Source organism: Elephas maximus, chromosome 22 (assembly GCF_024166365.1).
Source record: "Elephas maximus indicus isolate mEleMax1 chromosome 22, mEleMax1 primary haplotype, whole genome shotgun sequence".
NCBI lineage: Eukaryota > Metazoa > Chordata > Mammalia > Proboscidea > Elephantidae > Elephas > Elephas maximus.
Genome location: NC_064840.1, coordinates 43,205,469 through 43,232,378, shown reverse-complemented (window position 1 = coordinate 43,232,378; position 26,910 = coordinate 43,205,469). Strand labels below are relative to the sequence as shown.

Here is a 26,910-nt window from a genome sequence, read left to right as displayed (position 1 = left end):
ATGGCCAGGGAGAACTCATAGCGCAAAAGGAGGATCGGTGAAGTGTAGCTGCAAGAAGTGAGTAGAAAATAAGCCAGTCTTGCTGGAGCACAATTCCAGGGCACAAGACAGAGAGCAGGTGAGAATACATGGGAGGCCTTGGGTATCTGAAACTAAGCTGATTATACAGTGTTGAGAGATCGCTACAGATTCCTGAGCAAAGAAAAAAGAACTCAGGAAGACTGATCCTGCAGTAGAATGCAAATTTACTGGGAAAGTATTTAAAGACTAAGGCAAGCAAATCTGTAAAGAAATTCCAGCATCAAAGCAAGTATGAGGTGATAAGGGCCTGAATTAATGGACTAAAGCAATGAAAGAAGAATGAAGAGAGATAAAGAGGACTTTGTTACTTATAAACATGTGATTGAAAGAACTTTTTAAAAAGTTAAAATTAAAAAAAATAAAAATATAATTAGAGCCAGGGTAAGGAAAAGGGAAGACAAAGGAAGAACCTGGTTTGCAACTGTGAAGGAAAAGAAAAAAAAAATTCATTTTGTAACTACTGGGTTAAAAATGTCAGTTGGACATAGAAGCGGACATGATTCTCTAAGGAAGAAACTGAGAATCTGTCACTTCTGCCTTTATTCCCTCACCCAGTCTTTGGCTCCTTACCAGGTCTTCCCTTTCCAATGCAAGAGTTTGGGCCTACCCTCTGTATACTGGCTTGATTGATGTTCTCCTAAAATTCCTGTTTACTCAGAACCTCAGATTGTGACATTATTTGAAAATAGGATCTTTGCAGATGTGATTAGTTAAGACGAGGTCATACTGGATTAGAGTATGCCCTAAATCCATGACTGGTCTCCTTATAAGAAGAGAGAAGGAGGACACACACAGAAAGAACAAGCTCATGTGATGATGGAGGCAGAGATTGGAGTGATGTAGCTACAAGCCAAGCAAAGCCAAGAACTGCCAGGAACCACCAGAAGCTAGGAAGAAGCAAAGAAGGATTCTTCCCTAGAGCCTTCAGAGGGAGTGTGGCCCTGCTGACGTCTTAATTTTAGACTTCTAGCCTCTGGAACTGTGAGAGAATAAATTTCTGTTGTTTCAAGCCACGAAGTTTGTGGTACTTTGTTGTGGCAGCCCTAGGTAACTTGTTGTTAGGTGCCATCGAGTTGGTTCCAAATCATAGCAACCCTATGTACAATGGAACAAAACACTGCCTGGTCCTGTGCCATCCTCACAATCATTGCTGTTTTGACCCCACTGTTGCTGCCACTGTGTCAATTCATCTCATTGAGGGTCTTCCTCTTTTTTGCTGACCCTCTACTTTACCAAGCATGATGGCCTTCCCCAGGGTCTGGTCCCTCCTGATAACATGTCCAAAGTCCATGGGATGAAATCTCGCCATCTTCGCTTCTAAGAAGCATTATGGCTGTACTTCTTCCAAGACAGATTTGTTCATTCTTCTGGCAGTCCATGGAATATTCAATATTCTTCGCCAACACCATAATTCAAAGGCATAGTACACTCTATAAGTTCCCCTTTAAAGAGGGCTCCATCCCAGTATATCAAATACTTAATTCCTTGTCCTCTCCAACAGAAGGAGTCAAAATTGGGTATATGAATTTCTTTCTGGCACAGGATGAGCTTCTTTCCTTTCGTTCAGTCCGTGGTGAGCAACGGCTAGCTGCTGAACTATTATCTAATTTAAAATTCCTAGTGACTTAGATTTCATATCCATCAGGTTTCCCTTCTCTGCCCTGAACACTCCAGTTCCTTCCAGTTCTTGTGGTATACATGAGTGCCTGAGGCTCTATGCATGTGATCAAGACTCTCCAGACAGAGTCTACAAGCACTAAGGCTGGGCTACCAAAGTCTTTCTTCCTATTGGGAGGACCAAATCTTTATTTACGGGAGAAGCACCCACTAGAAACAAGATAGCCCATATAGCTGGGGATTAACCTGAGTTCACAAGTGCCAGATATCCTTGTTTTTGTCAATGGTACCACTATAACCAACCATGGTTGAGGGACTGCTTTTGGGAGAAAAGTATTATAGGTGATTAATTCAGGTGAAGATAAGGGAACTGTGATAGGATTTTAGGCAAGGCACAGAAGAGAGAGATGGTTAAGTAGGAAACAAACAAGATTAGGTCAAAGGATGGAAAAAACCAAACCAAATCCACTGCCGTCAAGTCGATTCCAACTCATAGCGACCCTAGAGGACAGAGTAGAACTGCCCCATAGAGTTTCCAAGGAGCACCTGGCGGATTTGAACTGCTGACCTCTCGGTTAGCAGCCGTACCATTTAACCACTACGCCACCAGGGTTTCCAAAGATGGAAAGACCAAGGAAATAAACTAAAGAAACATACACTTCACCCACAAACACTGGAGAGTTACTAGAGGTTTTTAAGGCAAGGGAGAGCTAAGATCAAAGGTGTGTTTAAGAAAGACAATGCGAGTGGCCATAAGGAGAAGGGAAAGGAGAGAGGATGCCCTGGTGGTAGCAAGGCCATTCACGTGACAAAGGCTTGAGCTACAAGGCCTTCCAGCCTCTACCTCAGTTCCTCAACAAGAGAAGGTTCTGTCTTCAACTGCCTTGGTACGTTATTCCTTCCACCTCTCTTACAGCACTTACAGCATTCTCCCTCACATACTTTCTGTTCCCTACTCTACTGTAAACTCCTTGAGAATGGAGATATTTTCAAGCATGTATCCTTTACTCTTCCACAGTTCTTGGATATAGGAGCTGCCATCTATATTTTATTTTTCCCCACAATATCTAAAAAACCAAAACCAAATCTATTGCTGTCAACTCCGACTCATAGCAACCCTACAGGACAGTGTAGAACTGCCCCCATAGGGTTTCCAAGGAGTGACTGATGAATTCAAGCTACCGACCTTTTGGTTAGGAGCCATAGCTCTCAACCACTGTGCCACCAGGGCTCCACAATATCTAAAGTACCCCACAAATGATAAGACATTCAGAATATAATTCTTAGTAGAGGCAGAAAAGAAGTATTTTAAACTCAAGTTCCAAAATACTTACATTCTTCAGTTAAATCTCATTTAATATAGACAAGACCTGGGAATAATTACCCCACTAAGATGAAGCTTACCCCATTAAAGCATAAAAATTTAAAAACCCCATCAAGGATGAAATGTAATGACCTAGGATGAAGCCTGTTCTAAAAGTATATCATTCTTGCCCTCCTAAAGAGAGCACAGAAACATAATTTATAACTCAGAATAATTAGAGAAACCCATTAGATGCTTAATAAATATTTGCTGAAATAAAAAGATTGACTGCTACTCTAAGCTGGATCCAGGGCAAATCACGGGGCTTCCTGATGCCCATGGCTCTTCGGTAGACTTCACTGGCTCCAGACAACTAAGCTTAAGTTTTCCTGTCTACGTCTCACAGACTTTCTGCCTCCTCCCTATCAGTGACCACTTCTCACTGTCTTCTAGTCTCCTCTCTCACTGAGGGTGACTACTTCTTGAACAGGCAACATAAAGAAGCCCAATCCCACCACCACCACTCAGATGAACAGTGAATCAGGTTGATTAAACATTTCTGAAATTTCCAAAAACTGTTGAAAATAAGATTAGATCAGTTCTGAGTAGGTACTGAATGCAATGTCCGATATTTTACCATAGCTACTTCTATGGTTCAAGCATTAGTAACTTCATGGTGCCTCCCTAGGTAGTGGCAGCTGCCAGATAGGCAACTCTGGATAAGTGAGGTTACTTTTAATAGGATAGAAGTGGATACTTCCCCAACAGAGGACATTTAAAAGGTACATGCTAAAGAGAGGGGGGTAGAGATGATACAAGACTGGCTGTGTATTCATTTTTACTGAAGCTAGGTGATGAGTACGTATGCATTCGTTATACTATTCTTTCGCTTTTGCATATTTCAACTTTTTTACTTAATAAAAAATTTTAAATATATGCCATTAAAGTAGAAGATCTTAACTGGATGGGGTTTCTAAGCTTTTAATATCTTGCAAGAATAAAGACGACTACGGACAAAAAGCTAAACAAATACCAGGTCAGGTGACATTTTTACAAAAGTTGACAGAAAAAAATCAAGTCACCCATTAAAATATTATCCTATAACAGGCTCTACCACCCATCTGTCAGTTTGTTATACTGTGGTGGCTTGCAAGTTGCTTGATGCTATAAGCTATGTCACCGGTATTTAAGATACCAGCAAGGTCACCCACGGTAGACAAGTTTCAGTGAAGCTTCCAGGCTAAGACTAGGAAGAAAGGCCTGGTGATCTACTTCAGAAAATTAAGCAATGAAAGCTTAATACATCACAGCAGAACACTGTGTAACTTGCTTACTTTGGACAGGTCATCAGGAGAGATCAATTGCTGAAGGAGTATACCATGCTTGTTGAAGTACAGGGTCAGTGACAGCAAGGCAGACCCTTAGTGAGATGGAATGACACAATAACTGTAATGATAAACTCGAACATGCCAGTGCCTGCAATCATGAGGATGACACAGGACCAGGCAACGTTTCATCCTGTTTTACAAAGCGTTGCTGTTAAGGTCAGAGTTGACTTGACGACAGCTATCTATGAAGAAGAAAAGTGAGGTCCTGACTCTTAATGTTTAAGTTTAGTTAATGTTACAAAACAGTATGTGTATAAATTGTTTAATGAGAGCTAATTTGTTCTGTAAACCTTCACCTAAAGTACAATAAAAAAAAAATTTTTTTTTTAAGCAGTGAGGTTCTGACTCTCAATGTATAAATTTAGTTGAAGATTTATTAAGCCTCAAAATTTACAAGCCATTGACTGTAGGGAACACAAATATTAGAAAGACATGGGCTTTGGTCTCAATAGGCTGAAAATCTAGTTGGGAGGAGGGACATGTATGCAAATAACTGAAACAAAAGAATACGACAGGTATTAGAATGGCAGTTTCAAAAGCTGACAGAATTCAGAGAAGGTAAAGATCACTCGTAGAACAGATCTAGAAAACCTTCATGAAGGTAATTTTATTTTGAGACAGGCCTTGGAAAATGAGTCTTTTCCAGGGTAGAGATACGAGTAAAAGAAACATTTCGATATAAACAGTGGCATGTTAAAGGCGGAAGGGCAAAAGAGCCATTTTTGTATCTGAAGTGTTCTCTCTACTCACATCTCTACCTGTGAAAAGCAACTCATTCTTCCAGGTCTTAGGGAAGAAAGAATGATCTAGCCTGACCAGCACTGGGTAGAGGGAAGAAAGGTTAGGACCATGTGGAGGAGGCCACATGAGCTTATGGTTGATTTTCACAGACAATAAAGAACTATCAACTGAATAAAAGCAGCACTAAGAGCTATGCTTCCAGAAGATTAGTCCTTAGATTGAGGAGATGCTAAAGTAGGGAGACCAGTTAAAAGCTTACTTCAGTGGTTCAGTGGAGAGTTAACAAGAGTCTGAACTTGGATAATAAGAGGAAAAGAAAAATTGAAGTTGAGAGATATGAAAGATATTGATACTTGGAAACAACTGGCTGTGGAGGCTGAGGAAATACAAAGAGTCAAAGATGACGTCCAGAAGTATAGATGACAGGGGGAAACAAAGATGGTAGTATTGGTAAACACAGTGTGAGTGTTTGTATGTGCACTTGTGCACATACGTGCATGTGCACGTGCAGGAGTGGGAGTACCGAGCTTACTATATTAGACAAGGGTCTATGATGAATTCAGCAACCTTACTAAAAAAAAAAAAAAAAAAAGGGTAACAAAAATACCTACAAAGTATACTTAAATCTTCAGGGTATCATTTGTCCTTCACACATAATAGCTCAAATTTCCAAATGTGTATTATTTTTATTTTAATGCTCTTTTACATATCCCCTGAGCTGGCAGTTGCCTCCTATTTCAGGAGCTCAAAACACTTCAGATCACGAATTCATTAATCATTACAACACATCTGCTAAGTATTAATAAAAATGACTGCAAAGTATTTTGCAGCTATGTTAGGGGAAAGTCCCATGAGATAAGTGAATATAATTATCTACACTTCACACTACGGAAATCAAGGCTCAGAGAGAATTTACCAAATGGTTAAATGCATTCAGATTGCCCAGTGAGTTAATGACAGAGATGGAAAAGGACTGAGTTCTCCAGTGCCAGCTGACCCTGCAATCTTCTGGGTTGTGCTATCTAGTGAGCATTGCTAAAACCTAACTGACGAGTAGGTTACAGGCAATAGAACCGTTTAAGAAATACTACAGGGAAAAGGTGATGGTCACTTTTCATACCATATCCAGTAATTTTTTCTTAACTCTGGCCTTAACATACCACATGAATATAGGTTATAACAGTTCAAAATTTTATGACCATGCATACAAGGTATTTGGAGACCACTTTGCCTATAAGAATAAAGCTTAAACTGCTTAGTGTGACATATAAGACTCTCATCTCTCCATGAGGTTGCACCCTTTTCTTGCTCTTCATGTTACACCATTCTGAATTCCCTGGATACACTGCTTTTCCAGACCCTTCCTCAAGCTGTTCCTTTCCTTAAGGAATCATGGTGAATTTGTATTTAAATGATCAAGAATGATCTACGGTTCCTGAAATTGCAAAGAGAAATGCTCACTCCCTTCATTGTTTCACCCCAGACATACATACAGGTTTCAGTATCTATAACACTTTACTTAGCTATTTAGCTGTTTACCTATCTACAAGGGAGATTCTCTAAACTGCAAGCTCTTTGAAGGGTAGAGATTACATCTTAGTCATCTCTGCCTTTGCATACACAAAACACCAACTTAATGTTTGTAGAATGAATAACTTAAAATGTGACACAAAGAAGGTTGAATTGTGCAGACAAAGTTACATAGATTTGGAAAACAAGAGATATTCTAAAAGTTGGGCATAGGAATATATAGATGGGGAACAGAGATAGAGGTTGAAAGAAAAAAATAATCATTTTGTTTAAAAAATTCCACAATAATGGATTTTTGATGCATTTTTTCCTGTTGCAAAAGAACTACCTTCTAATAATCACCCTTTACCCTGATTCAATAAGTTCTTAAATGTCATTTTCTAATGGAGGCTAAGTTAATATGATCCTCTAAGTCTCTTTTTCTTTTTTTTTTTTTTTTTTACCAATTCTGACCAGTGATTTAAATCCAGACATAGGAAATTACCTTTTAAAGGAATACACAAGATATAAAATTTACTTTTTGCTACAAACGAATAGTAGTGAACTTTTACTGCTTTTACTGTTAAAGTAGGAAAAATATAAGAAACAAAAACAAGGAGTGGTGGTGCACATAAGAAAATACTTCTAAATCCTTTGAAAGCATTCTGATAAAAGTGACAATACATAAAATCTAAATTAGCTGCCATCAAGTTGATGCTGACTCATGTCGACCCCTGTGTCAGAGCAGAACTGTGCTCCACAAGATTTTCCATGGTTGATTTTTCAGAAGTAGATTGCGAGGCCTTTCTTCCAAGCTGCCTCTGGGTGGACTAGAACCTCCAACCTTGCACTTAACAGCCAAGTGCATTAACTATTTGCACCACCCAGGAACTCCTGGATAAAATGTGTAGTTTCCTAAAGATTAAGCTCAGCAATAACAATGACACCAGCATTTTTTTTTAAGGATATATTAGTCAGAGCAAGGGTGGTTGGCCTGGAGAAGGAAAATGGAGAGTCACAGGAGAAAAAGCTAATAGCAAGCGTCTAACACTGGTCTAGTCGCTGATTGACCCAGCCAGCTCCCCCTGCTCACAAAACAGCCTTATGGTTTATACTCTGGCTTTCCAGGGGGATCTGGACAAGTGTGTTAGCCATAACGATGCCAGCGTTTTTGTCCATCTGGCAGTTGTATTTCTCACTTTAAATGGGTAACTTTGTATTCTAATTGATACATTAATCCTTTGTGTAAATGTGATCATCTCTGGGACTCAACATTTGAAAATTAAATCCTGGAATGTGGTGATCCTGTCCAGATGAATTCTCTAAGCAATACCACTCAGAAAAGCTTATGGGTTGGCCACCAACTGGTACCCACTAGAGACACCCTTATCCAACCTATCACACGCCCCTTTCAATCAGTGATGTTAAATAATAATGTGTGTCAAGCATGTGAAGGTGACTTCCGATATTAAAATCCCCCCTGAGGTTTTTAGGTACTTGAATAGAGGCTTCCCGTTTTATCTTCCTCAAATCCACCCTCCAAACTGCAGCCACGGTAAGCATTTCAAAATATAAATCTGACAATGTCACTCCCCTGCTTTAAGGATTTCAATGATTCCCCTTTGCCTGTAGATAAAATTTTTAGATAGGAATGGGCAAGAAAAGGAAACATGGATGAATAATGCTCGTGTATTTCCACAACTTGTCCAGTCCCTCCTTCAAATATTTTACTGATTGATTCATACATTCTACAAATATAATCACTGGCTTATTTTTAATCAATTTCAGCAGAAATCTCTTAAGATCATATTTGTGCACTAAATTTTGCTTTTTTAATATAAATCTGAGTTCTTTTCAATGTTATGCATAATTCGTTATGATCCACAAAGTCAAACACCTTTACATAGTCAACCAAACACAGTTAAACATCTTTCTGGTATCCTCTGCTTCCAGCCAAGATCCATGTGATATCAGCATTGATATCCCTCATTCCACAACCTCTTCTGAATCCAGCTTGAATTCCTGGCAGTTCCCTATCAATGTACTCCTGCAACCGTTTCTGAATTATTTTCAGCAAAATTTTACTAGAACGTGATATTAATGATATTGTTCAATAATTTCTGCATTCCATTAGATCATCTTTCTTTGGAATGGGCACAGACATGGATCTCTTCCAGTCGGCTGGCCAAGTAATTGTCTTCTAAATTTCTTGACACAAACAAGTGAGCAGCTCCAGCGCTGCATCCATTTGTTGAAACATCTCAATTGGTATTCCATCAATTCCTGAAGTCTTGTTTTTCACCAATGCCTTCAGGTCAGCTTGCACTTTTTTCTTCAGTACCATCGGTTCCTGATCACATGCTAACCTCCTGAAATGGTTTATTACCAGTGAATTCTTTTTCCTACAGTGCCTCTGTGTATTTCTTCCATCTTCTTTTGATGCTTTCTGTGTCGTTCAATATTTTCTGCAGAGAATTCTTCAATATTCCAACTCATGGCTTGCATTTTTTCTTCAGCTTTTTCAGCTTGAGAAATGCCAAGCATGTTCCTCCCTTTCGGTTTCCTAACTCCAGGTCTTTCCACATTTCATTATTAATACTTACTTTGACTCTAGAGATTGCTGAAAGTAAAGAGGACTGATGAGATCAAAGACTACAGCCATCAGTATGGATTACACCTCAACATAAAGAAAACAAAAATCCTCACAACTGGACCAATAAGCAACATCACGATAAACTGAGAAAATTTGGAAGTTGTCAAAGATTTCATTTTACTTGGATCCACAACACCCATGGAAGCAGCAGTCAAGAAAATCAAACGACATATTGCACTGGGCAAATCTGAGGCAAAAGACCTCTTTATTTAAAGCATTAAAAAGCAAAAATGTCACTTTGAGGACTAAGATGCACCTGGCCCTTGCCACGTTATCTTCAACCACCTCATATGCATATGAAACTCGGACAATGTATAAGACTGAAGAATTGACTCATTTTTACATTTTTAATGGTTGCAAAAAAAAAAATCAAAAGAACAATATTTTGTAACATAAAAATTCATAAAATTCAAATTTCAGGGTCTGTAAATAAAGTTTTATTGGAAATAGCCACACTCGGTCATTTATGTACTGTCTATGGCTGCTTTCACACTATAGCAGCAAGCTGAGTAGTTCCAACAAAAACTGTGTGGCCAACAAAGCCTAAAATATTCATTAGTTAGACGTTTACAAAAAAAGTTTAGAGCCCCAGGTTTAGAGAAACATACAAAAGTATACAATGCCATTCCCTGAAAACTGACTGGCAGAATGAGGTCTCTTCAATCGACCTCTATACTGCCTCAGAAACTCTTTTATTTGCTCCAGTGAATTTTAATAATAATTCATTGTTTTCCAGATCAGCTACTAAACCTGATTCTGACAACTTTGTCAACTTGGTCTTTCCAAGTAAGTCAATACAGGATCTCTACATTTCTGGGTCAAAGCCAGAGGGCAACATGTTATGATTTTGGAAAATTAAAATAAATATAAAAGTCTTCTAACAATAGTAAGAATGCCTAAGAATTCATCACTAAAGCAATTTAACAGAAAAAATTTGCACTGAATTAAAAAAATAAAAAATCTGTGCTACAAAAGGCCTATGCAAACTTCCCTTTCTTAACTGGAGAACAAGTGAATGTAGCATACCATATACACATATATTTATGATGTGGGGTATAAATTAGAGGTAAAAAATGCTCATACATATTAAATCTAAAATAACCTGAAAGACTAAGGAAAATTGAAGACTAGAAAAGAAGACACATCCTTTTTCTTCTTTTATTTATTTAAGATAATGAAATCTTATTCAAAATGCAAGGTAAGCATTTATATAGTTCAATTTTTTTTTTTTTTTTCATCCAGGGAGTCCATGTGTGACTAACTTAAATAGCACCCTGTGTAAAGGGAAGAACTCGTAGTTTGTTTTTTTCCCATTTTATATATGGCGGAATCAGTGTAATGAAAGATGGACTAACTATGCAAGCATCTTTTCAATTAGTAGCAGAGATGTGCAGGAGATTGCCTTCTCTATTCAAGGCTTTGTCTACCTAGAACACTTGAAGCCATGCTGAAAAATGCTGAAGTAGGAGAAAAATATCTTTGTGTTTAATAAGGCAGTCCTAACTAAAACGGGCTACTGACAAGGAGCAAACACTGAAATAAAGGTAGGCTGGAAATGTGACTGTACTTTTGGTGGGGTAAATTAAATCTGACCATTAGCTGTTTAGGCCTCCAGATTAATCAAAGAGGCCATTTGGAGTCCCTAAGTTTGAAACACATAAATAGCTCTATCTGAAGACAAACTTCTAAAAACATGAAAAAAGCTATAATGCCAAATTAATTCAATCTAACTAATTAGAGAGCAGGAAGTTCTTACAATTATTTTATGTGCTGTATGAGAAACACACTTGAATTTGAGTACAGATTTCACTAATTGCAGTTCATTATTTTCCAGATTAGTTAGTAAGCTTACATCAGAAGGTCAAAGACAGCAATTTTGTCAGTTGCTACCTCCTTCAATGCAGTATCTTTGCATTTCTGGAACTCAGACAGAAATTGATTATGAACAAAAACAAACCATCATAAAACTAGAGACATAGGCTTTATGAATATGTTCAAATGAAGAATTCAGTAAAACATAAGAATATTTGTTCTTAAGTCTTCAGAATCAAATATTAATTTCTATTTTACAAGAAAATATACATGAATCTTTTCAAATGCATTAGATATACAATATTGAAATATAATGCCAAGAAAATGATAGCATCTTGATCTGAAAACCTGCTGATTCCAAAGTACAAGTTAATAAACATTAATCTTTTCATTAGAGTTTCACTACGGATATGTATCTGTGTATCTTTGCATGAGGGAGGGAACTGAACAATCTTGCCTGAAAATGTCACGGACACTCTGATTAAAAGTTTGGTTTTTTTTTTTTTCTTTTTACATAATAATCATTCCTTTATTACACAACTTCTGGCTGTCTTCTACCTCATCTATCAATGAAAATATGGAGAATGACTAGTAGAGACAGGGCCTATTCTATTCCTCTGTTCATACCTGCATTATTTTTATATTCTCAAGAACTTCCTATTTTTTAAAAGCAGAAGTGACAGAAATCCCACTAGTTTTTTTAGAGGGTACCCTGCTATTTACAATTCATTTTACTTACTCATTTAACAGTTGTTACTTATATTTAACAGCTGTTAACTTACTCATTTAACAGTTGTTAACCTTCTCTTTGTTGATTTCATTTCTATCATTCTGACTTTCATTTCCATGCTTTAGCTGAACTACCTTTAAACAATTCTTCACCTTCTTTGGTGTTTATATCCCTTGAACGCTTATACATAAGTCAGCTCTCTTGGTCATTATTTGGTCAAGCTATAAATAATTCCTTTAACCTTTCCTCATAAATCATTTTTGATGTTCTTCTCTGAAACAATTCCAGTTGGTCAGTGCATTTCTACTAGTAATATATCTAGAGCCAAGTGCAGTAATCTAATTGTAGTCTAATAATTCCAAATAGATACAGGGAAGGGCGGAGTGGTGTTTATGCATGTTATAGTATGAGTTTCTTCATGATTGTGCCTTTGTTTCAGAAATATAAAAAGGAAGTAGTTTTAATATTTTTCATCACAGCGAGGTAAGGAATAAATAGAAAAATTGCTTCAAAAATGATGAAAGGGAAAGCAGGGAGTAGGGTATGTCTGTTTGGTTACCATGTACTGTCTATGTCAATCCCAAACCATTTTGGAGTTTTTCTTTGTTTTATTTTTTTGTGCTGTTGCACACATTATAAACATTAAGCAAGGTTACAGTTTATTCATTGTCTCTAAGTCTTAAGCAATATTAACATCGATATTCATTCCTTCCTATACAGAAGAGTTGATCCAAATTCCTTTTAGGAATGTATACTGATTTGCATTTTTGGGGATTCTATCTTTGATGTTGTTCTAAAACCTACAAGTTTTCTATTCTGAGAGTGCTTATGATATATTTAATAATTATTTCTATAAATTTCTATAGACCACAGAAATTAGTGCACTGACAGGTATTAGCAGCAAATAAAAATCAGAATCAAAACGGAAAGCAAGGCTCCGGGTATATTTGTATTGCTTCAAGCTACTGATAAGCTATACCATTAGATACCTCACACAAGCTATGACAAACTCAGTCAATAAAGAGAGTATCTAGAAATGTTTATCAGCATTTACCCTTGTTTTAGGCTTAGACTGGCAATACAGAAAAAGGATATGGACGTAGTGTCATTTTATTTCTACAATGTATCTAACAAAGTCTCCCATAATCTCTTTGATAGGAAGAAATGTGGGCTGGAGATAGTTGACTGAATACATACAGCTGAAATGTGTTGATTCATAACTCTGTAACTTGAAGAGGGATTTCTAGTTGCATATGACAGATTTCTGTATTAGGCCAAAAATGTTCAAGATTTTGTTTATGACTCAAATGCAGGCAGACTATGCCCTTAAAAAGTGTGCAGAGGACAGTGGAATATATGTATTTTAAAAATAATTACTCAAAAATATCTTGACATCCTAGGAATGCTAAATCAAGATAAATATTTTTAGAAAGTTCTTTAAATATTTTAAACATCAATTACACAATATACAATAAAAGAGAAGAACTGCACTAACAAGTGTGCAAACAAATACACAAGCAAAAAAATCTGGGAATGTTAATTGACCAGAAGCACAATGAGCTAATACTTACTCAGGGGCTTTGGGATGTACACATTCCAAAGAAAGAACTACACATTCCAAAGAAAGAACTACACATTCCAAAGAAAGAACTGGCCCTTAACTTGGCTCCTGGGAGATAACCTCTAAATCCTTGGAATATCCTACCTGATAATAGTATCTTTATATACCTGGGGCCTTGGGCCATGCCAGAGGATTTATGCTAACAATGTGATTTATGCTAGAGGCCTTGGGCCACAATGTATCTGTTTGACCTCTGGAGACTGAATAACTGAAGTAAAGTCAGATGGGTACACCGTGCCTATGGAACTGATCCCCAATAAAAACCATGGACACTAAGGCTTCGGTGAGCTTCCCTGGTTACCAATACTTCATACGTTTTTCACACATCATTACTAGGCAAATTAAACACTGTCCATACAAATCCACTGGGAGAAGATAACTGGAAGCTTGTGCCTGGTCTCTCCTGGACTCTCCCTATGCAACTTTTACCTTCTACCAAATCATAGAACCTGAGAGTGGTCTTGAGAACACCTGACAGAGTACTAAATCTGATTTTCAAGGGAATAGGACTCCATTATAGAAAAGTTTAGTATAATAAAAAAAAATTTTTTGGAACACTGAAGAAGTCCAGACTATAAAGCATTTTTCTCAAAATTCCATTGGTACTAAAGAGCTGTATTTTCCATGGTGAAATACCATTTCAGTTGTAACAACTTAGAGCATATTTAAAGTGACCCAAGTAAAACATAATTTACTTTTCCTAGGACATTAGCAAAGATAGTAAAAACGAGATGAACACTTCCATTTTTGATCAACCAAATCTCCTTTATAAATAGTTCTTTAATGGAGTTTATGTCAATCTAGGAAACAAAGTTCACAAATATGTCTTGATGCCTGAAATTTCCAATCAGATGTGATTCCCTTACCTCTAAACTGTAAACATAGTCCTTTGTTCCATTTGGCTGACACAATTATATAACGTTCTATTCACCTATATGTCAGTGGTCAATCAGTCAATATAGATTTTGTATCTACTATGTCTCAGGCATTGTTCTACGTACAGTAAGTCCCCGCCTCAGGTATTACATTTTGGAGTGGAGATAGAAAATAAATATTAAACATAGCAATAATCCCAGTAAGAAGATTAAGTATGGTAATGTGGTGTACATGTATATAATGAAAGATATTGTTTTATTCGGGTGGTAAAAAAAAGGCCTCTCTAAGAAAGTAGCCCACTTGAGTTGAGACCTAGTAGCCATGCAAAGATTCGGAAAAAAAAAATAGAAGGAAAGGCAAGTGCAAAAACTCTTGAGACTGAAATGAGCTTGATGCATTCAGGAAATAAAAAGAAGGCCAATATTGCTTAGTACAGTGAACAAAGAGGAGAGAGAATAAAGGGAACAAAGATTAAAGATCAGAGGACCAGATTACATGACTCTGTCAGTCAAGGTAAATAATTCAGACTTTATTCAGTTTCAATTGTCAGCATTGGAAAGTTTTAAGCCACGGATTAACGTAAGGCTTTGAAAGGTCACTGAAGCTAGTTTGTGAATGACAGACTATAATGAACCAAAAACAGCATCAAATAGACCAATTGGAAGGCGACTGCAGTAGTAGAGACAAGAGATAATGGCTTATATAATGCTAAATTGAGAAATGGAGATAGTGACAAATCGGAACAGAGGCAGCATCTACAAAATTTCATTGATGAACTACTTGTGAGGTAAGAGCAACTGGATGGACATTTGCACTAAATACTACGATAGGGAAGGCAGGTATGTTTGTGTGTATGTTGGGAGGAAACAGACTTGTGAGCGAAAACCAATAGTAAGGTTTTGGACGTGTAATATGTGACCATCTATTATATATCTTTTTTTTTTTTTTTTTAATTATATATCTAAGTGGAAAAGCTGAATAAGTACTAAATACATGAGGTCAACCTCAGGGGTAAGGTCTGGGCTGCAGAAATAAATCTGAGCATTTTCAATGTATAAATATTTGAACTCATGGTACTGAATGGGTTATCCACTCAAATAATTAGGTATAAAAAAAGAGAGCCCAGGATTGAGCTCTGGAGCACCTGAATGTTAGAGGTTTGATAGAATAAACCATCACAGCAAAGACAACTGAGAAGTAATGAGCAGTGACTAGAAGGGAAGGCAGGGAAATGCAGTAGCTCTGAAGTTCAGAGAAAAATGTGTCTCAAGCATTATGTTGTTGAACGGTAAAGTCAGATGAGGATAGAGATTGGTGTAGACAAGGTGTAACTCCCTCATGACCTGGAAAAAAGGACCTTCAGTGGAATGGTGGTTGCACAACAAATATTACACTGTTATTTATTATAGCTCTCACAGTCATAGATTCAAGTTTCAAACACCTGTTATATGCCTAATAATGTTAAATACAGCTTAAGCACTTCAAAAATCGGTTTAATTTTTTTTCACCCATTATGTATATGTGTGTGCTTATGTAGAGGTTTATATAATGCTGGACTAAAAAAATCAGCCTTACAAAACTAATACTGTCATCCTCAAATATGCATTCATAAACTTACAAAATTCTTTTAAACTAATAGTTAAAGTCACAGACAACTACTCATCTGCATTTCTGTACCTCAAATGTTTAAGAGAATGTGGAGAAGCTGATGTCCAAAGACCTATTTCAACAACTGAACTTGCACTGTATGTGTTTTTGAATGAGTATAAATAAATCCTCATTTATCATTTTCTGCTGAGTTCACACCTATATAAGGCTAGAACTTGTACTTCTAACAGGGCTCCCACTCACCACTGCATAAGAGTAGCTTCCTAATTGTTTGAAAAACCCTTCAACATTTTCTCTAACACTTATTCTAGGGCTGGGTAGGGAGCTTTGAGAAAAAAAGGGAAATAAGACAAGTGATTTAATACTTTAAATAAAAAAACAGGTAATCCACAGTAGAAGAAAAAGAGCTTGAGAGGGAAGGATAGTAGTGACATAAAATTGTTTGAGAAACAAAATCAAGAATTAAAAATAGAATTACATTTTCTAGTTGGCAATACACAAACAACACTTAGTGCACTTCATAAATTTTACTATTGTTGCTCTAAGTGATATTACCATAAATCACATTAGTAGCATACTTAGCATTTTTTAAAAGCAGAAAGGATTGAGAGTGTCAATAAGTTTAAACAGCTCTGTTATCTCCGAAGACAGTGGAAGAGAAATTATCACAAGCTTTTACTTTATCTAAAAGCCCAGTTCTAATGCCCCCAATCTTGGCTATCCCTCTCCCATTAGCTTCAGCACAATACAGAACATCATTTTGCCAACAATATATTAGAAAACTGTTCATTGCTGCTTTCTTGAATTTTTTTATTTTTTTACCTGATGTGTAGGAGGAGATAGCTGTTTGCCCCTTTTTTCATCTCGGACAGGAAAAAGAGATTTAAGCAGCTTCGGCATCTGTGGCACAAACGATTTTACTGGATTCAAGTAGGAGGCTGCTAAGCTACTAAGTCCTGTCAACAATATCAAAAGAAAAAAAAAAAAGATAAAACAAAAACAATTCCATAAGCATTTTCTTTTCTGTGAATTTGCCAGGTACCATTTGTAAGCAATTCTATCAATATAAATCAAAAAGGATACCCATAAAAATTTTAATAATGGAAAACAGAGTATTATTGTATTTACCGTCAAGCACAATGATGTTTTCTATTCCAACTAAAAAGTAGTAACTGGGGTACTTCTAAAACATTCTAAATATCCAGCAATCCTATTAGTATTCAAAGGGTAAAGCACTTTCAGTCCTTGACACTAACTGGAACAAGAACTAACTTCTGCCCCAGAATAAAAGGGGATTTTAATTTTTAAATCATATAGCTGATAACACAGATGTATGGCTCTCCATCTAGACTTTAAACTCTCTGAAGTAAGTCAGGGACTATGTCTCATTCAACTCTCATTTTGCTCCACAATTTACTAAATGAAGATGTAACTGATCTTTCAGGATGAGGGCAGTGTCTGAGTTGTTTTTACAAGGGATAGATGTTGTGAACCAACGATGTTCTTAAAAACCTATTGGCATTGAGTCGATTCTGACTCATACAGACCATGCTGGACAGAGCAGAACTGCCCGATAGGGGCTGCAGGGCTATAAATCTTTACAGAAGCAAACTGTCACATCTTTCACCCGCAGAGCTGCTGATGGGTTCGAACCACTGACCTTTCGGTTAGCAGCTGAGCACTTTAATCACTGTGCCACCAGCGCTCATTACTTGATTTTAATTACTGAAGGCTGGGATTAGAGGTACAGGCAATGTCTATGATATAATGAGATTCGCCTCTTCTTCTGGAATTAAACTAATAATTTACTCATTAAGAAAATTTAATCCAAGACAAAAATGGTAAAACACTGTATCCCCATAACACTTTAAAAGAACAAAACAAGTCAACCGAAGGAATCAGTACATAATATTGACTGAACATAAGTGCACAGCCACCTGCTCACCTCTACTCCATCCTCACCCTTGAAAAAAACTCCAAATTTATTAGCATTACAGTCACTTGAGCCTAGCGGTGTTTCCAGATTGCCAAGAAATAAACTATAGCAATCCTTGGATTTCCAGCTCTGATATATCCAGACCAGTTCCCAGAGAACGTGATATAGAGATGAGAAAGAGCCTAGGCTGAGGAGGTCTGAGCTCTAGTCCAGTTCCAATGGCTTAAACTATGTAACTCTAACCTGGATAAAGTTACTTAGCCCAGAGAGGAGTAGTAGAAATTTCCTCACCTATAAAATGGAATCAAGAGATGCTATCAAGGTCAAGTAAAAATAAATGTTAAGTGGATACATAGTACCCCAGGGTGCACAGTAAGCACTCAATAAAATATTATCCTCTTTCCTTTTGAATCTTTAAGAACCACAACGCCCTACATGGGTCTATCCAAAGGACAAACCCTGAAATACTAACTAAAATACATGAAATAATAATTACCTTTTAAATATTACAATAGTTATTATGATACGAATTTGTATATTTACCTTATATGACATGAACATTTGTATATTTACTTTAAAAAAAAAAAAAAAACACCCCATCAATCAACTTGAAGCTTGAAGGGTGAAAGGAAGGGGATTAGAATACAAAAAGTGCTTGGATTTAAATTTCAAATTCTCATGAAAACATATATTAAAAATACTCATGAGTAGGATGTAATTTACAGAGTTTAACATTATAAATGTAACTAAAATAACAGTAGTCAGAAGAATAGCCTAGAACACAACTGAGCATGACCTTCACAAAAGCATAATGTTGATCAATTCTTTTGTATCACCACATAGAAATAAAGGTGAAGTAGATTTACTAAAGAAAGATTTGGCAAAATTGGGAAAAGCTACTAACCTCAAACCAGCAAGAAAGTAGCTCTGGTGACTTTCAATTGAAGCCAAAGCTCATCTACCATTCCAAAAATCGAAGGGCCTTTAGGAATTACGCTAGATCTACTCTGCCTGTGCTCTATAAATGGAACAACAAAGCCTCAATGACAGCACATCTGTCATTAGTGAATATTTTAAGCCCACTGTTAAGACCTATTGCTCAGAAAAAAAGATTCCTTTCAAAATATTACTGGTCATTGACAATGCACCTGGTCACCCAAGAGCTCTGATGAAGATGTATAAGAATGTTAACGTTGTTTTCATGCCTGATAACATAACATCCGTTCTGCAGCCCATGGAACAAGGAGTAACCTTGACTTTCAAGTGTTAATATCTAAAAAATACATTCTGTAAGGCTATATAGCTGGCATAGGTGGTGATTCCTCTGATGGGTCTGGGCAAAGTAAATTGGTGAAAACCTTCTATAAAGGATTCACCATTTTAGATGTCATTAAAAACATTCACGATTCATGGGAGGAAGTCAAAATATCAACATTAACAGGAGTTTGGAAGAAGTTGATTCCAACCTTCATGGATAACTGAGGGGTTGAAGGCTTCAGTAGATGAAGTAACTGCAGATGTGGCAGAAATAGCAAGAATTAGAATTAGAAGTGGAGCCTGAAGATGTGACTGAACTGCTGCAATCTCATGAGAAAACTTTAACAGATGAGGAACTGCTTCTTACAGATGACCAAAGAAAGTGGTTTCTTGAGATGGAATCTACTCCTGGTGAAGATGCTGTGAACTTTGTTGAAATCACAACAAAGCATTTAGAATATTACATAAACTTAGTTGATAAAGCAATGGCAGAGTTTGAGAGGACTGATTCCAATTTTGAAAGAAGCTCTACTATGGGTGAAATACTGTCAAACAGCATCACATCCTATAGAGAAATCTTTCATGAAAGGAAGTCAACTGATGCAGAACTTCACTGTTGTCTTATTTTAAGAAATTGTCACAGCCATCCCAACCTTCAGAAACCACCACCCTACTCAGTCAGCAGCCATCAACATCAAGGCAAGAACCTCCATCAACAAAAAGATTAAGACTCGCTGAAGGCTCAGATGATAGCATTTTTTAGCAATGAAGTATTTTTTAATTAAGGTATGTACATTTTTAAGACACTTAATATGCTACAATATGGTGTAAACGTAACTTTTATATGCACTGGGAAACAAACATTCATGTGACTCACTTTATTGCAATAGTCACTTTATATACATATATACATCTTCACTTTATATACATATACATATTAAAAAAAAAACAAACCCGCTGCTGTCAAGTTGATTCCAACTCACAGTGACCCTAAAGGACAGAGTAGAACTGCCCATAGGGTTTCCAAGGAGCACCTGGTAGATTTGAGTTGTTGACCTTTTGGTTAGCAGCTGTAGCTCTTAACTACTATGCCACCAGGGTTTCCATTTACATATATATACATATATACACACACAAAATAACATACTTTATACACATATTATTAAAAAAAAAAAAAAAAAAAACCTGATGCTGTCGTGTCTATTCCAATTCATAGCAGCCCTATAGGATAATGCAGAACTGCCTCATAGGGCTTCCAAGGAGCACCTGGCGGATTTGAACTGCTGACCTTTCAGTTAGCAGCCATAGCTCTTAACCACTATGCCACCAGGGTTTCCCTATATTATAAAGTACATAATTATTTACCCCTCTTACTTTCTTTTAAAATACATGTGACTGTTTCAAGTGCAAATTGTGGTTTGTACAATATATATAGATGTAATCCATGACAACTGTAGAAAAAAAGATAGCAGGGATTGGTAAATGGAATTATATAGTTGTAAGGTTTCTACAGTTTACATAAAACAGTTTAAGGTTTCTACAGTTTACATAAAACAGTCTAAGTAGACTTTGAAAAGTTAAAGATACGTATCGTAATCACAAGAGTAGCTGATATTAAAAAAGAAAAAAGCAGAGATAGATAGCTATAATGCCAGAAGGTAAATTAAAACAAAGTTCTACAAAAGTCAAAAAATTTAAAGGAAGGTAAAAACAGGGAACAGAGGAGCAAAAAAAAGAGGAGATAAGCACAAAATAAAGTAATTTTAAGATGAATAAACAGCCAGAAGAATATCATCATTAAAATGCTGAGAAAAAAATTACAACCTAGCATAGAGTTCTACAACCACTTAAACTAACATTCTAGAGTAAAAATGACCAATTAAGGATCCAGGCAATAATCAATCAAAGGCTGAAAATATCACCAAAAAAAGACAATCAGACATTAAGTATCTTCTGAGGGAAATACAGAAAATTATCCATAAAGTACACCTACTCCTCACTTATCAACTGTCTCATTATCTGACATTTCACATTTATAATAATAGAAAAAATCTACTCTCCGACTAGTTTGTGCATTAACAATGCACATCTGGCAGTAATGAACACCAAATTGAGACATGAGAGTAATGCTCTCTGTAATGGTTAAGGTTAAGTGTCAAGTTTGCTGGGCTCTGATTCTCAGGAGCTTAGTAAATATGTAATGATGTAATTTGACAGTTAGTAATGATATAGTCATCCTCCATTTTCATATAATTCAGATTTTTGCATAATGACCTCATCTTTGGAACCAAACTATGTCAATAAGTGAGAAGTAGTGTAGTCCTACCCTTCTTTCCCTGAAATTACCCTGAATCTGATCAAGGCTCTACATCACAGGAAAGACAGGGGACAAGGATTCATGTTTAAACAACTTCATGGAGATAGAATCAGCAAAAAAATAAGAATGTTGAGAATCCACTGTACAACAACCTAGTTTCTCCAACAAATATATAGCCTAATAAAAAACCCAGGGGAGAGCACACAGATTAAAAATGGACTGATACATATCAAGCAATCACAATGTATGAATATGGATCTTCTTTTGAAACATTGGAGAAATTAAATCACTGATCACATGTTTGATGATGTTAAGGAATTATTAATTTTTTTAGGAGTGGGTTTTTTTTTTAGAGAGACATAACATACAGAAATACTCACACATGAAATAATATATGGAATTTGCCTCAAAATAGTAATGGGAGGGTACAAAGAAATAGATTAATAAGACTGCTTATTACCAGATAACACAGGTTAAGAATTGATAATTTTTGTTTTGTTTTTAATTTTTGATTTAATCTTTAAACTGTGGTCCATTAGTCCTTTGGACTAATCTTTCCTTGAGTCTTTCATTTTCTTCACTCTCCCTTGCTCCAGATGGGATGAGACCAGTGGAGTATTTCACATGGCCACTCACAAGCTTTTAAGACCCCAGACGCTACTCACCAAAGTATAATGTAGAGCATTTTCTTCGTAAACTATGTTTTGCCAACTGAGCTAGATGCTCATGGAAAACAAGGTCCCAACAGCCCTCAGCTAGTACTTTGGTCTCTCAGGGAGTCTGGATGTGTTTATGGAGGGTCCATGAACTTGCCTTGGTCAAATTGTGCTGGCTTCCCCAGTATTGTATACTGTCTTACCCTCACCAACATTACCACTTATTTATTGTCTAGTTAGTAGTTTTCCATCCCCATTCTTCCCCTCCCTTGTAAACAAAGATTGTTTTTGTGTGTTTTTATAGTACTGATCTCATACAATATTTTTCCTTCGTGATTGACTTATTTCAGTCAGCATAATGCCTTCCAGATTCATCCATGTTGTGAGATGCTTCACAGATTCATCATTCTTGTTTATTGTTGTGCAGTATTCTACTCTGTGTATGTACCATAGTTTGTTTATCCATTCATCTGTTGATGGGCACCTCGGTTGTTTCCATCTTTTTGCTATTGTGAGCAATACTGCAATAAACATGGGTGTGCATATGTCTATTCATGTGATGGCTCTTATTTCTCTAGGATATATTCCTAGGAGTGGGATTGCTGGATCATATGGTAATCTCTATTACCAAACCAAACCAAACCCAGTGCCATCGAGTCGATTCCGACTTATAGTGACCCTATAGGACAGAGTAGAACTGCCCCATAGAGTTTCCAAGGAGCGCCTGGCAGATTTGAACTGCCACTCCTTTGGTTAGCAGCTGTAGCACTTAACCACTATGCAACCAGGGTTTCCGGTATTTCTATTACAAGCTTTTTAAGTAAGCACCATACTGTTTTTCAAAATGGTTGCAACATTTTGCAATCCTACCAGCAATGCATAAGAGTTCCAATCTCCCCACAATCTCCCCAGCATTTGTTATTTTCTGTTTTTTTGTTTTTGACTCATGCTAATAATGTTGGGGTGAGATGGTATCTTGTTGCGGCTTTGATTTGCATTTCTCTAATGGCTAGTAATCACATTTTCTCATGTGTCTGTTAGCCCTCTCAATGTCTTCTTTGGTGAAGTGTCTGTTCATATCCTTTACCCATTTTTAATTGGATAATTTAACTTTTTGTTGTAGAGGTGTTGGATTCTCCTGTAGATTTTAGAGATCAGACCTTTGCTGGATTTGTCATAGCAAAAAAATTTTTCTTAGTCTGAGGGTTCTCTTTTTACTCTTTTGATGAGCATAAGTGTTTAATTTTTAGAAGGTCCTGGTTGTCTAGCTTACCTTCTGCTGTTTGTGTGTCGTTAGAAACGGCTTATAGCCTATTTATGCCACGTATGAAAAAAAAAAATTTTTTTTTTTATTAGGGGTGCTACCTTTGACCCTATTTTTTCTTCTATGATCTTTTTGGTTTTTGGTTTTATATTTAGGTCTTTGTTCCATTTTGTATTAGTTTTTGTGTATGGTATGAAGTATGGGTCCTGTTTTTCTTTTTTTTTTTTGCAGGTGGATTCTGCAAAAAATTTTGCCAACACCAATTGTTAAAAAGATTGTTACACATTTGATGGACTTTGGGCCTCTGTCTAAGATCAGGCTACCGTAGGTGGGTAGATTTACACCTGGGTTCTCAATTCTGTTCCACTGGTCAATGTGTCTGTCACTGTACTTGTACCAGGCTGTTCTGACTATCATAGCTACATAGTAGGTTCTGGGGTCAGGTAGTGTGAGTCTCCCTACTTTATTCTTCTTCTTCACTTGTCCTTTACTTACCCGGAGCCTCTTCCGTTTCCATATAAAGTTAATGATTAGTTTTCCCATCTCTTTAAAGAATGCTATTGGTATTTAGATTGGAATTGCACTGTATTTGCATATTGCTTTGGGTAGAATTGACATTTTCACAATGTTAAGTCTACCTATCCATGAGCATGGTATGTTTTTCCATTTATGTAGGTCTCTTTTGGTTTCTTGCAGTAGTGTTTTGTAGTTTTCTTTGTATAGGTTTTTTATATCCCTGGTTAGATTCATTCCTAAGTATTTTATTTTTTTAGGGGCTATTATATATGGTATTGCTTTCCTGATTTCCTTCTCATAGTTCTCTTTATTGTTTAGGAAAAATCCAACTGAGTTCTGTATGTTTATCCTGTATTCCACTACTCTCCAGAATCTATTTGTTCTAGTACTTTTCTTGTGCAGTCTTTTAGGTTCTCTATGTATAGTATCATATCATCCACAAATAGGGACAGTTTTACTTCTTCCTTACCAATTTGGATGCCCTTTATTTCTTTTTCTTGCTTAATTGCTCTAGCTAGGACTTCTAGCACAAGTTTAAATAGGAGTGGTGATAAAGGGCATACTTGTCATGTTCCTGTTTTCAAGGAGAATATTTTCAGCCTCTCTCCTTTAAGAATGATGTAGGCTGTTGGTTTTGTATAGATGCCCTTTATTACGTTCAGGAATTTCCCTTTTATGCCTATTTTATTGAGAGTTTTTATCAGGAATGGGTGTTGGACTTTTCTGCATCAATTATCATGTGATTCTTTTATTGATGTGGTAGATTATGTTGATTGATTTTCTAATGTTGAACCATCCTTGTACACCTGGTATGATTCCCACTTGGTTGTGGTACATTATTTTTTGGATATGACGCTGAACTCTATTGGCTGGCATTTTATTGAGAGTTTCTGCAACTATATTCATGAGAGAAATTGGCCTGTAATTTTCTTTTTTTGTGTTGTCTTTGCCCGATTTTGGTATCAGGGTTATGCTAGCTTCATACAATTGAATTTGAGAGTATCCCTTCCTTTTCTGTGTTCTGAAACAGTTTGAGTAGCCTGGTGTAAGCTATTCTCTGAATGCTTGGTAGAATTCTCCAGTGAAGCCATCTGGGCCAGGGCTTTTATTTATTGGGAGTTTTTTTAAATTACCTTTTCAATCTCTTGTAATGGATCTGTTCAGATTTTCAACATCATTTTGTGTTAGTTTGGGTAGGTAGTACATTTCCAGAAATTTGTCAATTTCCTCCAGGTTTTCATATTTGTTGGAGTATAGTTTTTCATAGTACTCTCTTATGATCCTTTTTATTTCAGTTGCATCTGTTGTAATGTCCCCCATTTCATTTCTTATTTGGGTTATTTGCATCCTCTCCTGTTTTTCTTTTGTCAATTTGGCCAATGGTTTCTTGATTTTTTTTGATCCTTTCAAAGAACCAACTTTTAGGCTTGTTGATTCTATTGTTTTTCTATTCTCTATGTCATTTATTTCTCTCTGATCTTTATTATTTCCTTTCTTCTGGTGGTGGTGGGCTTCTTTTGCTGTTCTCTTTCTATTTGTTCGAGTTGTATAGCTAATGTTTTGAGTGTGCATCCATTGCTATAAATTGATCTTTTGAGCACTGCCTTTGATGTGTCCCAAATGTTTTGGTATGATGTGTTTTCATTCTTCTTTGATTCTAGGAAATTTTTTATTTCATCTTTGATTTCTTCTATTACCAGTGGTTTTAAACAGGTTGTTATTCAGTTTCCATGTATTTGTTTTTTTCTCCTTACTTTTCCTCTTATTAATTTCTACTTTGATGGCATTGTGATCAGAGAAGATACTTTGTATTATCTCAGTGTTTTGGATTTTATTGAGGGTTGCTTTGTGGCCTAAGATGTGGTCAAACTGGAGACTGCTCCATGAGCACTGGAAAAAAATGTGTACTTTGTTACTGTTGGGTGGGGTGTTCTATATATGTCTATGAGGTCAAGTTGGTTGATTGTGCCTTCAGATCTTCTGTATCTTTGTTGAGTTTCTTTCTAGATGTTCTGTCCTTTACCAAGAATGGTGTGTTGAAGTCTCCTACTATTATTGTGGAGCTGTTACTGTCTCTTTACCGTGCTCTTAGAGTTTATGAGTTTTGGAGCCCTGTCAATTGGTACATAGTTATATATTATGGTTATGTCTTCATGATGGATTATCTCTCTAATCATTATATATTGCCCTTCTTTGTCTTTTACAGTGGATTTTGTTTTAAAGTCTATTTTATCTGAGAATAGGGTTACCACACCTGTTCTTTTTTGATAGCTGTTTGCTTGATATATTTTTTTTTCCATCCTTTGATTTTTAATAAATCTATGTCTTTGTTTCTCAGGTTCATCTCTTGTAGGCAGCATTATTAATGGTTCCTTTTTTTTCTTTTTTTCTTTTTTAATCCATTCTGTCACTCTCTGTCTTTTTATGGGTGCATTTAGGCCATTTACCTTCTTTGTGTGATTACTGATAGGTGTGAGTTTATTGCTGTTATTTTGCAGTTTTTTTTTTTTTTAATGTGATGCTGACATTTTCTTTGTTCCTCTAACTCTCCTGTGCTGCTGAATTCCTTTGTGGATTTTTTTTTTTTTCATTTCTTTAGTTTTTGTAGATTTTGTTTTTCCTGAGAATTTATGTTTTTCTTCTTTGTTTTGATGAGTAGGTTTGTTAACTTTCTTTGTGGTTACCTTGAAATTTACCCCTACCTTCCTATGTTTGAACCAGTATTTTATTATTTGGTATGGCCTTGCCTTCCTCTCCATTTGAAAATCCTATACCTAAACCATTTATTCCCTCTTTTATTGTTCTGACATTGTTGTCATTTACAGATTAACCTGTCTGGTTCCCTGTTGTAAATCTTCTAGCTTAGATTTATCCTTGAGAGTTCATTACCTACATTGGTATCTGGCTGATGTTGTCTTGCATCCTAGATTCACGCAGTTTTCTGATGTTTTTGTTTCTCAATCCAAAGGACTTCCTTTAATAATTCTAAGTTTGGTTTGGTTTTTATGTATCCCTTAATTTTGTA

General features: G+C 36.4%; 1 protein-coding gene across 5 annotated transcripts in view; it reads right to left on the bottom strand.

Moving 5' to 3' along the window:
- The window catches only part of KIF13B (kinesin family member 13B), a 346,406-nt gene that overhangs the window by 25,417 nt on the left and 294,079 nt on the right, over positions 1 to 26,910 (bottom strand). For all 5 annotated transcript variants that reach the window (XM_049865676.1, XM_049865675.1, XM_049865679.1 and 2 more), the window contains one exon: positions 16,762 to 16,895. In XM_049865676.1, coding sequence (XP_049721633.1) covers positions 16,762 to 16,895 — 134 coding nt within the window. The remainder of the gene's footprint in view (positions 1 to 16,761; positions 16,896 to 26,910) is intronic.